The sequence below is a fragment of the Lissotriton helveticus genome, chromosome 4_1, assembly GCF_964261635.1.
Source record: "Lissotriton helveticus chromosome 4_1, aLisHel1.1, whole genome shotgun sequence".
Taxonomy (NCBI): domain Eukaryota; kingdom Metazoa; phylum Chordata; class Amphibia; order Caudata; family Salamandridae; genus Lissotriton; species Lissotriton helveticus.
In genome coordinates this window covers 66816823-66835971 of record NC_136063.1, presented here as the reverse complement: position 1 = coordinate 66835971, position 19149 = coordinate 66816823, and the positions used below count along the sequence as shown (strand labels likewise).

At 46.3% G+C, this 19149-nt stretch overlaps 1 protein-coding gene across 1 annotated transcript; it reads left to right on the top strand.

Annotated features, from left to right (window-relative positions):
* The first annotated feature begins 15072 nt into the window (after window positions 1-15072).
* LOC144826953 (uncharacterized) lies at window positions 15073-17520 on the top strand. The gene has a single exon (XM_078685414.1). It carries the CDS (start codon window positions 15073-15075, stop codon window positions 17518-17520), a length of 2448 nt encoding a protein of 815 aa, XP_078541540.1.
* The last annotated feature ends 1629 nt before the right edge of the window (window positions 17521-19149 follow it).

Here is a 19149-nt window from a genome sequence, read left to right as displayed (position 1 = left end):
TGACTGAGGAGTCTGTGAAACTTGTTCTTGTCTCGGCGGACGTGGTCTTTCTTTAGTCTTACCGGTAGCTATGTTGTGTTTCAGGACTGCACACTCGTTTATAAAATGACCTGGCTGTGTACAATAATTGCAGTTCCCTTTAACGGGAGCTGCAGGATGACTGGCTTGAATCGGACCCCTCTTCTGACTGTCTTGAGGAATAGATTGTGCAACTAGCACTTTCATTTTCGTGTCTTTCATACGTTTTCTTTCGTGTTCTTGCTCTTCTCTAATTCTATTCTGGTGATACTGGAGCATCTGGAGCATCTGGGACGGAGTATTTGCTTGCCAGGTGCTTTCGACTTTCAAAACTCGGTTTTTAATTTGTGGACTTGAATTCTCGACTAATTTGGTAACGAAAAGATGAGGGTATGACTCACTACTTGTCTTGAGACCACTGTTAATACTGAAACATTTCTCAAATCTAGAATAAAAATCACTAATATCCTCATCTTGTTTCTGTTTACAGGCTGAGATTGCATCCCAGTCTTCTTTCCTAGTTGTCAATAATCTGGGTAAAACTTGAATCAATAATTCTGGTAATTCTTTACATTTATCTCCAAGACCGGTACCTGGTACTCGTGCCTTGTCTTCAGCTTCTAGAGCTGTCCAATCGATCTTTTTCTCTCCCACCTCCCATTCTTTTTCTTTTAACTTTTCATACACCCCTGCGGGTAACAGGACCTTTAACATTTTAATTATATCTGGGTACGTGTATTCTCCCATACGGAGCATGTCTTTTAATTCTCTATGGAACCCTGCTGGATCTTTGTCATGACAGGGAATTAATTTTTTCATTTCGAGGAGTTCCATCTTTGTGATTGGAGTGTATACAAACACTCGTTGCATTACGCCACCCGCCCCTTGGACTGGGTGGACTTCTCGTAACGGATTCTGTCTGTCTATGTAGAATGGTTTATTTTCTGGGGGTGAGACATGAACAAAATGCGGGTTCAGGAACGTTCTATACTTGTGGCGCTGTTCTAGAATAACACTAATTAAATCGGTACCTAGGCCTCTCCATTTATACTGGAGTAACTCGTTCAGGATATCGTGTAACGGGCCTGGATCAGAATGTTGACCCTCATACAGAGTAATGAGGTGCTGGATCATATACATACCCACCAGTCGTTGCTCGGCTGGGGGCAGTTTCAGAAACATTTGTGCCACTATTTCGTCTGGAAAAGTGGTAGAATCAGTAATCCATCGGACTGCTGATCGGGCTAGTTCTTGTTCATGCATAGTACTTAATTCGCTATAACCGACTCGTGATTTCAGGATGTGATCGGTAGCTTGAAATACTTGTTCTAAAGAACCTTGTTCTGGTGCTGGATGATGAAAAATAGACTTAGGTTCTGGACGTAAATGGCGATCTGGAAATCTGGATTTTCCTACATACGCTATTCTGGCGGGATTCTCGTCTTCCTCTTCAGGATCAGAGATACTTTCTTTCTCGCTTACTTGTGCTGCTTTACGCTGTTCGTGTAACCTTATTATTTCTTTACGAATTTTCTTGTACATACTTTCCATGGCACTAATGGTCTTGTGCTTACCCTCGGCTATATTATCACTCCACCTTGTTAGGATTCTCATTTCGGCGGGATCTTTAGACGGGTAATCTTGTTCTCTTATTAGACAATTGATCAGGAACTTTACTATCATGAGCTGAATCTCGGCTTTCCTTTGGGACATAATCTCGCCAATACTTTCTGGATCATCCCCTGTACGGATGAAACGATATATTCTGTCTAGATCTTCTTTCATATTCGGTAAGGTAACTAGATACTCGGTCACCCTTCTTACGCGTACGGAATATAAAACCATATTATACTCGCCTGGGACTGCGTCATAGACACATTCGGCAAGGGCTTGTCTGATTTCTGTAACAGACTTATTACTTTTAGGAGTACGCTGTGATGCTTGAGCATGTAATTCGAGTGCTGACAAACGCTTGTGTGGCGGCGGGGTTTGAGGAGGACCTCCTCCTGCGGCCCCTAAACTAGAATCGTCGACTGACATTCTTCGTGCTTGCAGAGTCGGTAATTGTAACGTGGGCTGAACTTGTATGGCAGGCTGACCCGGGGGTACCGTAACAGGTACTCCGGTGTCTGGAGGAACGGGAAGTGCCTGATTTACAGGGACGGGCGGAGCGCGAACAGGATTTGCATATTCTGGAACTGTGTCGTCCAAATAGGACGAAATAAAAATATCAGCTGCGGTCGGTTTGTGACGTAGCTTGGTCGGAACTAATGGTGGCGGGAAATTACTGGGTGCCTCTGGGGTCGCTTTTAGCAAGCCTTCGGCAAGGAGAGGATACATACCCTTAATAAGGGCATGCCTCTGTCTATCTGACTGTTCGGCTTTGACTTGTTCACCTATCTCGATTAATTCTTTTTCTTGGGCTCGTTCTTGGGATTCTCTACTTAACTCTGACTTTCTGACTTCCTTTTCCGTTCTTCTATGCGCTTCCTTACGCCATAACTCGATGGCATCTTTCTGTGACTGTCTGGCTTTCTTTTTCCATAATGCTTCTTCTACTCGCATGATACATTCGGCATCCCATGTACCCGATACGGGCCATCTATACTTTTCTTCTAACTGTTTGGTATACTCTACCCATAAATCTAGATACAATATGGCGCTTATGCCATGTTTCTGATACATAAAGTGACCTGGACTGTCCCTAGGCGGAACAGGAACTGCTGCTTCCAGCAGACCCTTTCTAGTTCTTAACTGACGTAACTTGGAAAAGAGCGGCATTCTAAACTTGAATCGGAGCACAATACAATACACGAAAAACAATAACAATTGGGAAAACAATTCAGGCATACCACGACATTGGAAATACATTGAACAACATTATAAATAACAGTTCGAACAGAATACTACCTGAAAATACTGAAAACAGAAACAGAACAGAATTCTCGAGAACGGAACAGACTAGAGTTACTGGATGCACTGCTGTAACAGTACGGAACATACCGGTCCCATAAAGGAACACATCAAGACCCGTATCCACCTAGGTGAACACTTCGTTTGTGGGCTTGGGTACCACCAACCCACGGACCAGGAGTCAATTTAGACTGACCCTGTCTAGACACTACCCCAGCAATGGTACTCACCGGGCAGCACGGAACGGAAGGCCTCGGACGGGACTGGACTATGACGACGAACTTCGGACTTCGGACTTCAATTACGGGTGGACCTCCGGATACCTCGGACCTTGGACTCTCGGCTTGGGCTCTGGTCGGGACTCGCCGCGTTCCTCCACCGTCTCGTTCGGATGCTGGACCGCCTCCTCCGTCTCCTCCGTGGGCCTGAGGGATACTTGAAGCAGAAATATCTGCACTGGCCAGTATGGTTCCGTCACGACTGCAGAGGGTCAGGGGGTCGGCGTGGCTTCACCGACGCGTGGGGAAAGGGCAAGTCCCTATTCGGGCGCCATTATGTGGTAAATAAATAAATAATACCCTATTTTTGGATGAATGAATGAATAACAGATAGCTCAATAAATAAGAGTCAAGATTCGAGGTAGTAGGAGTTTCTGCAGGTTTATTACAGCATAAGGACAGGATCAGGACAACCTGCATAGGATGACCCAGCAGAACAAAAGGATCCCAGCAGCTGCTGGGGCTGGGTCTGGGATGAGCGCGCTCTCATTTAATAACATAACATTGATTTATATACATAGCGCAAACACATAGCATTACATTGCAGTAGGCGTAACAGTGGGTGGAGCAGAAGGTGTGACGCGTAACAGTCGCGAGAGATAACAGTAAAAAGAGGTGTAACTGGGAGTTTACATAGACATGTGATGCAAAACGTAACAGAATATGTCATGAATGGGCGGAAACATTGGAGGGGGCTACCTAAGGAGCCGGGACCTCTAACCTAATGGTGCGCGGAAACTAGCAATGACGTGTTACTAGGAGAAGCTGGGGGCTACGAACTCTGTGCTAGGAGCAGAGACTAGAGTCTAGAGGGTCGGAGCGACATGTACCTAAACCCTATCTGGTATCTAATGTTTAGGGAACATGTTGATATAAACTAGAAGTCATGAGGGGAAAAGCTAACCTGATTTCTAAGACTGGACCATGCATTATTCTACATGTAGTGCGTGAAGAATATTAAATGACCATTAAATACAGTATTTCTCTAAAGTGGAGACGAGAAGGCTAGACAATGACGGAAACTATTGATGCAGTTCAGTAGCTTAGGAATGCAGAGGAGGAGGACTGAACTGATAGCAGGAACTATAACATACTTTTGGCAGACTCAGAGGCAGAGCCGGGGTGCACCGGGCACTGCGAGGCAGGAAGTAAGTGAAGGGTCGAGGATACAGGTGGGGGCTGTATCGCTCCTCAGCGAGGCTTTCAGGAGACAGGAGCTGAAAACTGTGGTCCGGGCCCTTTGAGGCCTGGAAACGGGGACTTTATAATTGAATAACGTGCACACTGGGAAACGTGGCAACATTACTTACATAGGCCTGATATTCGTAGTATTCACGAGGACTGGAAACTAACGTACTAGAGGTGGACACAACTGTAATTGCGTCTTTAATCAGAAATGGGGAATAACATATGCATATTGATCATGCATACATAACATATGATGGATGGGGCGTAGGGACACAGAACATGGCAAAATTTACTTTTCCACATAGGGGCAACCACAATCTTCTGTAGAAAAACCCACAGACGCTGCCTATTTTCTTCATAGGAAGGGAATGTGTGCGGCCCCCTCTAAATTGCAGAGATATGACGCATTCAAGCTGTTTGCATCTGAATAGATGCCCCTGCTCCTGAAGTTGCAGCCCCTCCCTCTCAGTCACCTTCAAGCACCTCTTAACAGCTCATCAAGGGCTGGAGGTGTGAGGGTTGCCATCCCGCTGTGCCTCTCCAATGCTGCGGGATATCTTAGCTTTGGAACAACATCGGAGTCAAGAAGGGAGGTGGGTGGAAGCTGTGCCGGCGTTAGGGTGGTGGGACCGGTGCCCGGTTAAAATTACGGACAAATGGCGTCCGTTAAAGAATCCTTCACGGACAACGGACAGACGGACGAAATTATGGACTGTCCGTGAAATTTACGGACAGTTGGTGTAGTGTCTTAACTACAAAAGACACGGACTCAGGATCGGGTTACTGGCCTGCTTTATTTATCACGTCCTTTCTTATCCACTGCTCAAACCTTACTGACTACATCCCCTTCACGCCCCTTCTCTTCCTGTGTCTCGCCCTTCTCATACCTCCTTATCTGAGGCGGTCCTAGTGTCCTCAGCTAAACACCAACATTACATCTCCCCCTTTCTTAAAAAATGAATTAAGCAATACTTATTTTGTCATATGTCCAAGAAAATATCATTTAGTTACTGTTCCTCAATTAGACGGCTCGGTCTCTTAATGGTTACGGCGGGGACGGGTAGGAACATCCGGACATCAGACTCTCTTCCATCAGAGGTCGCCCTCGACACCTGGTCACCGATTTCAGTCTCACTGGGTCTTGTTTCGTCACCACCAGGACCAGTGAGCAATTCTTTAACTTGAGGACTGCATTTTTGAAAGTGCGCCACATTCCAAGTGATTCTCTTCTCATCCGATTCAGCAGTGATCATGGTTCCTTTTTGTTTGGTGACTACTAGCGGAGTTTCGTGATAACGACAGTCTGTTTTCCTTTGTTGTTCTTGCTTTACTAGTACCCAGTCCCCTTCTTGAATCAGGGAGGTTGCCGCTCGCTAACGGCGATATGCATAGGTCTTCATTTTTTCCTTTTTCAGTCGGTCAGTAACAGCCATGTCCTCTAGATCTGAGTCTTGATAAACTGCCCCTTCCTGCCAGTCAATCATTGGTATTCTGTTGCGCACCAGCCGGCCCAACATTAGGGTCGCAGGACACTTGCCAGTAGTGGAATGGGGCGTGTTCCTGTATGCTCGCAGGACTTCATTTAAAACCATTTGAGTGTCTTTCGGCGACAGCTCGGCCTGTTGAATGGCTTTCTTTAAGGTCGACATAAATCTTTCCACCATTCCGTTTTCTTGAGGCCACAGAGGTGTAATTTTGCGATGCTTGAAATTGAGATGTTTGGCAAAGTCAATTATTGATGCTTTGCCGTAAGAGTTTTGGAATGGCTATTCGATTGTCTCGTAGGAGCAAACCGTTGGTGGCAACCGATAGTTCCTCCTTGACGTGCTTGAAAGCTGCAAGTTCCTGTCTGTCAATTGAACTGTCGTGAGGGTTGACATCCAAGTGCCTCCAGTCATTTTGGCATACTCGACGTTTCACATCTTGCAGAGTGGCATCCTTAAGAGTGGCGTCCAGAATGGCTTCTAGCGGGACAGCTGGTGGCCGGGCTTGATCTACACCAAAACATATGTATTCCTCTGCCACGGACGGTCTACACTTGGTTGTCTCTTTGGGGTGTCTTGACATATAGTCAGCAGGATTTTCTGTTTTTCCGGGCTTGTGCACAATCGTATAGGTGTATTCTTGGAGACGAAGACCACAGCGTTCTACTTTCGGTGGCATTTTAGCTCTGGGGTTGCAGAAAATAGTAATGAGGGCCTGATGATCGGTGATCAGGGTGAAGTGTTTCCCATATATGAAAATGTGGAAATGCTCACAGGCCCACACAACAGCCAAGCTTTCCTTCTCGGGCTGCGAGTATGCTTTCTCCGTCTTAGTCAGGCTTCTGCTGGCATAGGCAATTATATACCGCTGGTCGCTTTCAGAGTCATATTGAGCTAGAATGGCTCCTAGCTCTACGAGACTGGCATCAACGGTGATCTCTGTTTTCTTCTTAGGATCAAAATACGCCATGTTGTCAGCTGATTCTACCGCTGCTTTTATGTCGTTGAATGCTTGTTCACAGCCCTCCGACCAATGAAACGGGTGACCTTGCTTTGTTAGTTGTCTCAGGGGATGACTGATGGTCGCATAGTCCTGAATATATCTGGTACAATAACTGGCCATCTCTAGAAAAGAGCGAACATCTCCGGCGTCACGAGGGCCGGGAGTATCGTTCAAGGCAGCCACTTTGTCTGGATCCAGTCTCATCCCCGCCTGTGAGAAGATGTGGCCAAAAAACTTCAGCGTGGACTTATGGAATTCACACTTTGCTTTATTTAACGTGAGATTGCCGTCCATTAGTGCATGACAGACCCGTTCGATAGCTGTGTCGTGTTCTTGTGTCGTGGACCTATACACCAGGATGTCATCGCTGTAATTCAGGGCATTGGGGATGTGATGGATCGTTTTTCGAATGGCTTCTTGAAAAATTTCAGCAGCGGAGGACACGCCAAAACTGAGTCGCTTGTACCTGAAGAGACCAACATGGGTTGAAAAGGTTGTAATGTAACGAGACTGCTCGTGTAGTTCTAGTTGGTGGTAGCCCTTGTTGAGATCCAATTTAGATCATATTTTCGCTCCAATGAGTGACGCAATCATATCACTGATATGTGGTCCGGGGTGTCTTTCCCTCTCAATGGCAGTGTTGGGTGCCCTCATGTCGACACATAGGCAAACTTTGTTAGGCTCACCCTTCTTCGGCACAACTACCACCGGAGAGACCCAGAGTGTAGGTCCATCTGTCAGTTCAATAATGTCAGCCTGGAACAGATCTTGTATTTCCTGTTCGACTGCTTGTTGTAGATGAAAAGGAATCCGCCTATGGGGTTGGGCCACTGGGTTTATTTGCTCATTGATGTGTAGTCAAATTTGACAACGTGCCATCTTTCTCTGGCCCGCAAATAACTTTGGAAATTTCTGAACCACATCCAGTTCATCATCCACTTTGTACAGAATGTCCACTAATCTCACCTGTTCAGCAGTGGGGAGGCTCAGAAGACAGTCGGCCTCAGGCCCTTTAATGACGTGAATGTATGCGGGAATGGTGCGACCCTGATACGTAACGTGAGTTGAAAACTTTCCCAAACAAGGTAGTAGTTTTCATGACTGACATCCACGTGTAGACTCTCACATGTGGAGAAGCGTGGCTCAGTGGTTAGAGGCGGCAGACCCGGAAGCTGAGATCAGCCGTGGACCAGGGTTCGATTCCCCGCCTCGGCGGGTCTCGGGCTCAAAAATTCCACGGACTCGACAATTCTCGCTCCGGTGCCTACTCGACTCACGGGGTCACACTCTGCGACTCTGGGCAATAGCTTGCTTAATCTCCACTACGGCCCCTCGCGGCGGGATGCCTGGCTTTCACCTTGTGAATACCCTGCAGGGGTATCTCACAGGGGAATACCAGGACGGGTTCCCTAAGCAAGCGCCTTGAGACCCCTGGGTGATTAGTGCGCTATATAAATCGAAATACATTTACATTTACATTTACATTTACATGAGCAGGGCTTAGTTGCGGTGGTGACTTCATTCTCTGATATTCCGCTACTGGGATGTAATTTAGAGATGGACCACTGTCCATCACAAATTTCGTCCAATGCGTGCCAATTTGAATGCTGAGTCTAGGATACTTTTTCAGTCGGTCAGGATCAGCAACCATTTATTTATTTATTTATTTATAATCTTATAGCGCGCCTGAATCAGCCCCGAAGGGGTATCTCCGCGCGTAGCTACTGTATGAGATGGACAAATTATATTGAGGTGGTGATAGAGAGAAAGGTCAAGTTAATCTGATGTGAACAGGAGAGTTTTTAGTTTCTTCCTGAAGGAAAAAAGATTGGAGATTTGTCTCAACTGCGGTGGAAGAGAATTCCACAACAAGGGGCCTTTGAGGGAGGGTGCTCGGCCTCCCTGTCTTGCTCTGGTAACTTTAGGTATATGCAGCAACATAGTGTTGCTGGATCGCAGAGCACGTCCGGGAGAGTAGAGGAAAAAAATATCTTTTAGATATTTGGGGCCAGACCCATAAATGCACTTATGCATAATGCAGCAGAGTTTAAAATGTACCCTCTGTTGCACTGGAAGCCAGTGGAGGTGGGAAAGGAGAGGGCGGGAAGGGGTACGGGGAGGGGCATTCAGGATGAGTCTTGCTGCGGTGTTCTGCACCACCTGCAGTCTGCGTAGTTGTTCATGGTTGGCGGAAATGAGTAGACTATTACAATAGTCTACCCGTCCGAGGACTAGTGCCTGTACCAGCGTTTTCCTATGGATGTTCGGTAGGAAAGGGAAGATACGCCGTAGAAGACCAATTGTGCGGAAACACGTTCCCGTGACCTGGCTGACATGATCTTTCATAATCAAAGTTTGGTCCAGGCGTACCCCCAGATTTTTGATGGTCTGTTTGGGCGCTGGGACAGGTCCTAGCTCAAGTGGCCACCAATCCGGCGACCAGAGCAGAGTGGCCCCTCCAAACAACATGACCTCCGTTTTGGTCACATTGCATTGGAGGAAGTTCTGGGCCATCCAACCAGCCACCGCTCTCATGCCGTTTTGGAAAGATTGCATGACTGCAGGTGTGATGGTTTGAAAGGGAAACAACAGCTGAGTATCGTCAGCATAGGAGATTGGTGAAAACCCGTAAGATCTAATAATCTCTGCCAAAGGGGCCACATATACGTTAAATAACGTAGGGCTCAGACATGAGCCCTGTGGCACACCTTTGGTAAGCTTCCTGCAGACAGATTTATGGGAGCCTAGTTTGACACCTTGTTGTCTGTCTTCAAGAAAGCTTTCAAGCCACGCAAGAGCGGTCCCCTTTACTCCCACTCCCTTCAGGCGGTCGAGGAGGATTTTGTGCGACACCGTGTCGAAGGCAGCGGACAGATCCAATAGCACCAGAATCACTGAGCTCCCCCTGTCAAGTGACATTCTGATGTTATCTGTCACTGACAGGAGGGCTGATTCGGTGCTATGGTTGGGCCTAAAACCAGATTGCGAGTGGTCTAGGCCGCCCGCTGCCTCGATGTAGTTGGACAGGTGTGCATTGACATGTTTTTCGACCATCTTGCCGTAGTACGGCAGAAGGGAGATGGGACGGAGGTTGGAGAGTTCCGTCCACGGGAGAGCCACATTCTTGCGGATGGGGTTCACCACTGCACTTTTCCATTCAGTTGGTACTTTTCCCTCTTTAAGAGACTGATTGATTACATCCTGAATGTAGGGGGCTAACAGGGTACGGAGGAAGGTTAAGGTTTTAACAGGGATAAGGTCATCCGGCGATCCAGATTTAATTTGGGTCATTATTGTATAGAGCTCATCAGTGTTAATCGGAGGAAATGTAGTTAATATAAAGTTGGCATTTTCGTTGGGGGAGGAAACATTCAGAGTATCACTATTTAGTTGGGATACTAAGATTTTTTCATAGATGGACTCTATTTTGTTTTCGAAGTATAATGAGACTTCATCACATAGACTTTGTGAGAAGTCATCTGGACTTATACAGGCCATAGGTTTTACGAATGTGTCAAGAATCCTATACAATTCTTTAGGAGAGTTTCCGGCTTCTATGAGCTGTTGGGCAATGTTATTTTTGCGGGCAGCTTTAATATGTTTATAGTAGTTGGTTTGAGCTGCACGATGTGCCTTTTTGTTCTCCTCCGAGTGAGATTTCCTCCATCTCTTCTCTATCCTCCTGCATTCTTGTTTCTCTTTCCTGAGAGCCTCAGTATACCATTTTTCCTGTTTAGCCACAGGTGGTTGTCTAAATGTTTTCAGAGGGGCAATTTTGTCAATGGCTGCAGTTAGAGAGTGCTGAAACATAGTTAGCTTATGTTCTACTTCCTCAGTATCTCTAATCTCGGGTTTTTCCCACACCTTTTCTAACGCCTCCAACGTGAGTTTATGCCACTGTCTGCGTGTAGTGGAGGGTAGAGATTTCTTATGGGGGCCTTTATTAACTTTAAAAATAGTAAATTGTAATAAAAAGTGGTCTGACCAATTGACTTTGGTGGGTTTATGACACAATATATTGTCGAAGTTGGTGTATATCAGGTCAATACAGTGTCCACCTTCATGAGTGGGATCCTGATTCCTTTGTGTAAGACCGATGGTTGTCATATCAGTAAACAAACTATTGGTCCCGATGGAGTCAAGTTGGTCAGTATGAATATTAAAACCATACATATGTATTCATCACTGTCCTGCAAGATGGGAGACAGTGACCTTGATTCTGGGGAAGATGTGCGACGGGATCGGTAGCTCCGACGAGATTGGCAGCTGGAGCGGGATGATCCCGTCGACGAGTCTGTGTCAACACGTAATGCTTTAGCATGATGACGCGTGCTCGATGGTCGAGAGGACCTTTCATGATCCCTCGGTTTGTCCTTCCTGTAGGTTCCACACACATTCTCAAAGTGGTTCTCCCCACCACACTTCCTGCATTTTTGACCCATGGCGGGCATCCATCTGTGTGAGGAAAGTCATAGCCACAGCGGTAGCATTTGAGCTGTCGCTCACGTCGTCTGTTGTTTTGACTGGAGCTGCGACGTCGTTGTTTTACAGGTTGCTGTTGCATTTTGGACCGAGATGACCTTGATTTCACCGGAGAATACCTGCGTGTGTTGCGAGATTGAATCCTGAAAGCTTGGTCACGCTTTTCACTTCTCCCGGCTTCCATATTTGTGGCATGTTCTTCAGCCTGGTCATGCACTCGTGTCATCTCCCCAATTTCATCCTGTGAGTAATTTCACTTTAACAGCTTCCACCTCAGTGATTCGGACTGACAGCCTTCGATGACCCTCAGATGAAGATCATCTTCTGTCAAGAACGAGTCAAACTCGCAGTACCGTACCAGTCGTCTGAGACGTGTGATGAAAACGCACATGGGCTCCTCTTTTTCTTGAGTAGCGAGGTTAAACGTGTATCTCTCATAGTCAATATTTATTTTGTGCAAGAATTTCTGGTTCAGCGCTGCACACACGTTGGCATATGATGCTACGTCGGCTGCGGGTAGTTCCTTTATAATTTGGCTGACGTCCTTTCCTATTAGATTCCTTAGTGCAATCAACTGTTGACCGGCATCCGTCACATGCGAACCTTTCATAAAGTCTTCAAAATCTTCAAGCCACTCCTTCCAGCGAAGAACCATACCTCCTCCTGTTTCGAGAACCAGTGGTTCAGGTGGACGCAGAAACGACACTCCAAACACCCCCATCTGTCCAGCATTGGCTTGCGCTGGACCCGCTTGACGATGAGGTGAGTTAGACATAGTGATAAGGTGGTCTTCTCTCAAGTTTGACCACTGACAGAGACGACGGCTTCCTCTATTGCTTCAGTCACACCACACACCAGAACCCGCTGGACGTGCTTGAACTTGACTCACCGACGTTTGACAATTTTCCCAGGTTTTGGTTGAATTTTAACAATGCTTGAAGAATTTTAGATGTTGTCCATTGAGTTTGCCAATGCTTGATGATGTTTGAATCATTCAGTTGAATTTGCCAATGCTTGGTGAACACTTTAATCTTGTCTGGTGCATTTACCAGTGCTTGATGTTGTGTTAGATGTTCCGCCCTGACTTTAAAATGGCGGCCGGGACTTCCTCACAGGGGATTGGTGCAGGCGCCTACTCAAAGATGGCCGCCACGAACTCTCGCGCTCCACGAGATTTGGCCTATTCTGCACCAGTACCTGCTCCCCCAGACACCGGACTCTCCCGGTGAATCGAAAATGGAGAGGAGACACTCACCCAGGTAAGGGGCTGGGCAACACGCGACTGTGGTGGGCTCCCAGATCGCTTCCACAGGCACAGTACCACGGCACTTCCGCAATGCTTCGACGTTGCGGGGGGGTCACAGGTGCCCCACGCGCTTTCTTGCGCCGCAGCAACCCCGGGGGGGCTCTCACACCCCATACTCCTCGGCAAGCCAGACGCGACTGGGGTGGGCACCCAGATCGCGATTTGCTGCAGTGGATGTGGTCAGGGCGAGCTTTCGAGCCGCGACACGCTGATCCTCGCCAGACTCTGCCTGCACTAGCACAGTGCCTTCACCACTCCACAGGGCAGACGACCCACGCCGTATGGACCGTGACCATCCTCATCGCCAGTTGTAGTGTCTTAACTACAAAAGATACGGACTCAGGATCGGATTACTGACCTGCCTTATTTATCACGTCCTTTCTTATCCACTGCTCAAACCTTACTGACTACATCCCCTTCACGCCCCTCCTCTTCCTGTGTCTCGCCCTCCTCATACCTCCTCAGCCAAGGAGGTCCTAGTGCCCTCATCTAAACACCAGCATTACAGTTTGTCACCCTAGTTGTAGCCCATGTACTTGCCTGTGTAGCTTCCAGAGGGTGTAGTGCTGCAAGTTGTACGGGCAGACTTAATGATAGAACATTGACTCTTGCGGCCATGTTTTCTTGGGAAGTTGGCGCTACAGGAAGCTTGTTCTCTGATGGTGAGTGAGATGGCCCGTCACTTCCGCTGTGTATTCTAGGGAGGATGGGACTACAGGAAGCCTGTTCTCTGGGGATTGGTCTTGCGCTTTGCTTGTGTGTGAATGAGATTCATGCTTCCTCGATGGCACATGGGTTATTGACTGGCAATTTATTCAGAAAGATTAGGAAGAGCTTCTGCACTATTTTTGTAGCCAAATGAGAAGTGGGCTCTGGACCCGCCTTAGTTGCTTCATGAGCCTGGTCCTTGGAGGCTGCGTAAGTGCGGGGACCTATTGGAAGGCGGCAGTGTGGGTTTTTGTAGGTTTTTTAATGCTTCTTCAGGCACTTCTTTGCTCTTCTAGACAATGGTTTGTCGTTAACTTTAGTTTCCACTGGATTGCCCATGGGGACTGTGGCCCCCTGGATTCAATTGGGTGGGGGATGTAGTTCTGAAAATTCTGGACTCGTGAATAAAACTTCGTCGTAGCATGACGATTTGTATATCAAAAGACCGAAAATGGCTAGTACACTATGTACAAGCATTTTCGTTTTATTTGAGTGACGATTTCACCTCGAAATTGTCATTTTCGTCTTGAACCCTTGACTTCCATTTTGTGTACGGCAGCCATTTTGTGGGTTGCCCTCACATAGGCTTATAATACAGCTAAATTCGATATCAAAGGACACGTACACCTTGATTGACCTTTCTCTGACCTGAGCAAGCTGAAACCATTGCCCCAGGCGAACCTGTTTGGTCAGTTCCTCTCCCAGTGGCCGAACAAGATAGCATCAAGGCACAACAGGCCATAAACCCTTTTCATCGCACACACACCCTGCCAAATCTTGCTCACACCTGTCCCTGCTCTTTTCTCTCTCACTTGCTTTATGATGGGGAGGTGCCCGTTTTTATTGGGGGTCTACCGGTATCTGATGGAAATGCTGGGCCTTGCCGGGTAATTTGTTGTTGGCTGGACAAACTAAAATGTGGGCTTGTCATCATGACTCTGCTTTTTCTTTGTAATGGGAACATGTGAATGGTATACTAAAATTCGAAGAATGTTTGCCTAAAGCACAATATTTTGTATAAAAAGAGAAGCCTGGCTTTGTAAGATTGAGCAGTCTCCTGAGAATATACATCCCGTGTTGTTGTACTTCTAGGACCTGTTACTTGGTTGCAGCCAATAAATTTGATCTTTGACTTCACCTAGAAGACTCTGAATTTCTGTGGTCTAAATCAGGAAAGTACTCGAGGTCTTTGGGTGTGTACCCTGACACCACTGGGTTATCGGTTCGATACCGGTTCTGAAAAACCCAGTACCTCAGTTGGCGCCCAACGTGGGGCGATACCAGCGGTACCGGTCCAGCCAGAGGTTCGTGAGGAGCTTCGTGTGAAAATTCTGGAGGAAGGCCGCCACTTCATCGACCCCTGCATGTCGACGTGGTCCGAAAGTCTTTGCTGCGAGGTTCCCCGCTTCCCGACGGCTACAAAGGACTGCTGCCCTGGATATCGCCCTGATTTGGACCCTTGAAGTTTGGTAGAGCGAAACGATAAGACGAATCTTCTGGTGACGTCATTGATATCTCAGTTAAGTATAAGTGGAGCGTCTCCCAGTCCTTAGTTGGTCTTAGTTTGGGTATCCCCTTTTGGGATCACTTTGTTTGGAACTTGCAAGTGCCAAAGCCGAAGGACTCGTGTATTCACGAGAAATATCGTAATTGATAATCCTTTGAAGTTTGAAGCTAGACTAGAGAGCGAAGATGCCTGGTCTTAGCAGACTTGGAAATTTGTTTTGTCTTGGTTGTAGTAATAGGGATTCCCGATTGGAGGACTCGTGTCCGGTTCCTCTGGTTGGAACTCCAACTTATGAACTGTATGTGAAACATGGAGTAGGCCCCATCACATACAATGAAGTGTGGATCAAATACACCAGAAAAGATGATGTTTTAAAATGGCCCCAATATGGTAGCTTTGACACGAAAATCTTAGATAACCTCGAAGTTAAACTTTTCAAGAAGAAAGCCCGGCTGGCGATGTTTGACTCTTTCCGCCTATGGCGTAAGAAAGCCAAACAGAAGGAAATTAAATTAGCGAAGAAAAATAAGAGAGAAAGGGGTATTTCGATAATGCAAGCTGCTATGCAGTTTAAAGACAATGAAGAAGAACAGATGAGTGAGCAGTTGCACAGGCAACGTAAAATGGTAATAGATAAATGCTATCCAGTTTTGCTGCCTCTTCAGCAAGATGCAGCAAAAGAGCTTGAAAAAGATCCGTTAATGGCGCATTTGTTAAGTTCGCCACCCCCTTATGCGCAAAATGCTACGGCAACTCCGCAACCTTTAGTTGCGCAACCTGTGATTGCATTGCCTCCTGCTCCTCTACAGCACCCACCAGCTGTTCTCCAGCTGACTCCTGCTCCTCCGATGCAGCCTCCTCAAGGGCCACTGGCTTTGACATCTGCTCTGCCTTTACTTCCCACAACTTTGACTACTATAACGACTACCACTCCTGGTACTCCTTCTGATACTGCCTCTGCATCTGCCTCGCCTCACCCTGTTTTTCCGCTTGTCTTTTCATCGACTTCTCCTTCTGTTCGTCAGAGAGTGACTAGTACTGTTTCGAGTCTTCTGTATCCATTCTTTGGTGCAACGAGTGTAACTCCTGACACAGAGCGCAAACAGTTGCGTAGTCAACAGCCTGATTCTAGGGAGAAAGAAACGTTGAATTATTTGGCATATAAATGGGTTGCTGACCCGGAAAAATATGATTTAGAATGTGTTATGGATGTCTTCACCCAGTGGGAAGCATCAAAGCAGAGATACGTTTTTGAGAAAATGTGTGTTTTTCTATGTGAAGATTTTGAGGAACATGATTTGGACTCTAATCCGCCCGAGTTGAGCCATGTACGTTTTGAGTTTTCAAAAGGCGCAATTGTGGGTTCAGATGTTAAGAAAGCAGTTGCAACGTTGTTGTCACTTAGGACTGAAGGTGTTTCCAAGTCGTTGTTTGAATTTGATTCTTCTGGTAAAAAGAAGGGAAGACAGTATCCCATGAGAGAAGTTCCCCCACAATGGAGGGAAGGGGACGCGAATGCTATCCCACCTGTCCAGCCTCATTTTCAGCATGTCTGGGTACATGTTCCTTGGAAGCGAGCTGAAGTTTTGGCCCTTAAACAGACATTGCCTGATCCCCGTAAGAATCCTACAGGGTATTACAAGGAATTGTCACAGACTGCAGGTTCTTGCATTATGAATTTAGCTGACATAGACATGTTGTTTGGGAATGTTGTTCCCCAACCTCTATGGGGAAAGATTCGTCATGCAGATCATGATCAAGAGTTAGGTGACACATGGGCTAATGTTACTGCTGCAGATGCCCGACAAGTTGGTGGTGCTAAACCCGAGCCTTTAGTAACAGAACTTCCTGGTAAGATCATTGATTACATGAAAACTATAATGCCTGCGATGCGTGTAAATTGGGATAAGTTGTCTGCATGTAAGCAGAAGAAAGATGAAACGGTCTCAGATTTCTTCACCAGGTTTGAAGAAACGTTTGTCGACCACAGTGGTCAAGATATGAGCACAGAAGGTGGCCAGCGATTGTTCGTCGATACATTTGTGCATAATCTGCTTCTCGAGTTGTGTAAAAAGTTAAAAGATTCAGAGAGTTCTTGGGCAGTTTCCTCTTCAGCACAGATATTGGCTACTGCACAATATTACGAAAATCGAGGTAAAGATGAGAAAGATAGAGCAGAGAAGAAAACTAAAGAGTTAAAAACAAAGGTTTTGTTACAACAAGCATATCCGCCACGTGGTGGTCAAAATAGTGGTGCTCAGAGTAACTATCAGAGTAATTATCAGCAGCCTCAACAGTATCAGAGGAAATCGCAAAGAGTGGAGTATACTCAACCACGTGTCCCTGTAGGCCCCAATCAGTGTTCATATTGTAAGGAAGAGGGTCATTTCAAGTATAGTTGTCCTATTTTATTACAGCGTGCAAATGGTGCTTCTGGTGTAAGAGGTCGAGGTGTTCAACAAGCGTCTAGAGGTAGAGGACGTGGAAATTTCCCCCAGAACACACAGTCTCTTCCACCTCAAAATTCGATGAATAGGTTCGATCAGCAGAATAACGCATCTGGTAGGACAGCTCAGTACTATGCTGATGATTACTATGCAGAAGATGAGCATATGGAAGGTAATGATTGCTAGGACAGCCATAGACAAAGAGAGGGAGTTGTTTCAGTTCCAGTAGATCAGAGTGGACCATACGTTGAGGTGATTACATCAGGTGTGTCAGAGCCTTTTCTGTTGTATACTGGTGCTACAAAGAGTTCTATTATGCACTCAAACTCCCTGGCGCACCTTTGTCTGGCGAAATGAATGTATCAGTAGGTTTTTCTGGCGCCCCAGTTAGAAATCCGATTTTTGACCCTTTGTCCCTTTCTGTTGGACCTTGTGAATTCGAAGCACCCCTTATTCTGACAACAGGTTGTGGTGAAAACTTGCTAGGATTAGATTTGCTGAAAAGATTGTATGCGACGTTGTACTGTTCTCCTTCTGGAGTACAACTTACTTTAGGTAAGAAAGTGGTTTCTCCAATGTATTTGTCAAGGGATAAACTTCCAACAGAATTGTCGTTTCTTCCTGATATTCTTTGGGCTACTGGTCCGAATGATGTAGGTCTTTTGGAAATACCGCCATATGTTGTAACATTGAAAGCCAATGTTAAAATGCCACGAATTCCCCAATACAAAATCTCTAGTGAAGGTGAAAAAGCTTTGCTAGCGATCATTTACGATTTGATTGAAAAAGATGTGATTGAAGAAACTAGAGGCAACGTTTGCAATAGCCCTGTTCTGCCTGTTTTGAAGCGAACTGACCCTTCTCAGCCACCTGTTTACAGATTCGTGATTGATCTTAGAGAGGTGAATAAAATAGTTGTGCCACAATTTCCAGTTGTTCCTGACATTACTGCCCTATTGACTATGATTCCAGCTTCTGCAACCTGGTTTTCGGTGATTGACTTGAAGAATGCTTTCTTCAGCATCCCGATTGCTGAGGAGAGTAGGGATATTTTTGGCTTCAGTTTAGGAGGACGAAGCTTCCGCTTTAAACGCGCTCCCCAGGGCTACTGTGAAAGTCCATCAATATATAGTCAAGCTTTAAAAACACAGCTTGATACGATTGTTTTACCTGATGGCGCTACCCTCATTCAGTATGTAGATGATTTGCTTGTTGCTGCAGATACTGAGGAAATCTGTAAAGAAGCCACGTTGTCATTGTTGCGTCATTTGTGTGATTTGCACCACAAAGTGTCTCTCTAAAAATTGCAATATTGTCGACAAGAAGTGACCTACTTAGGTCATCTCTTATCGAAGGAGGGAAGGAAACTGACCCCAGAAAGAATTCAGGCAATTGCGAAATTGAGTGTGCCAAGAACACAGAGAGAAGTGCGTGCTTTCTTGGGCATTACATCATATTGCAGGCAATGGATACCAAATTTTTCGGTATTAGCCAAACCTTTGGTGGCATTAACGTGTAAAGATACACCCAATCCTGTTCCTTGGTCTGAAGAGTGTCAGAAAAGTTTTTCTAAATTGCGCACAGCACTATGTTCGGCTCCTGTGTTGGGTACCCCCAACTACAGTAAGCCCTTTACATTGTATGTCCATGAGAAGCAAGGTTGTGCATTGTCAGTTTTGACTCAGTTGTTTGGAGACAAGCAGCGTCCATGCGCATATTTTTCGTCGACTTTGGATCCGGTAGCTAAAGCATTGCCGAGCTGTTTAAGAGCAACGGCGGCAGCAGCTGTTTCTATTCGACAGTCTGCTGGTTTAG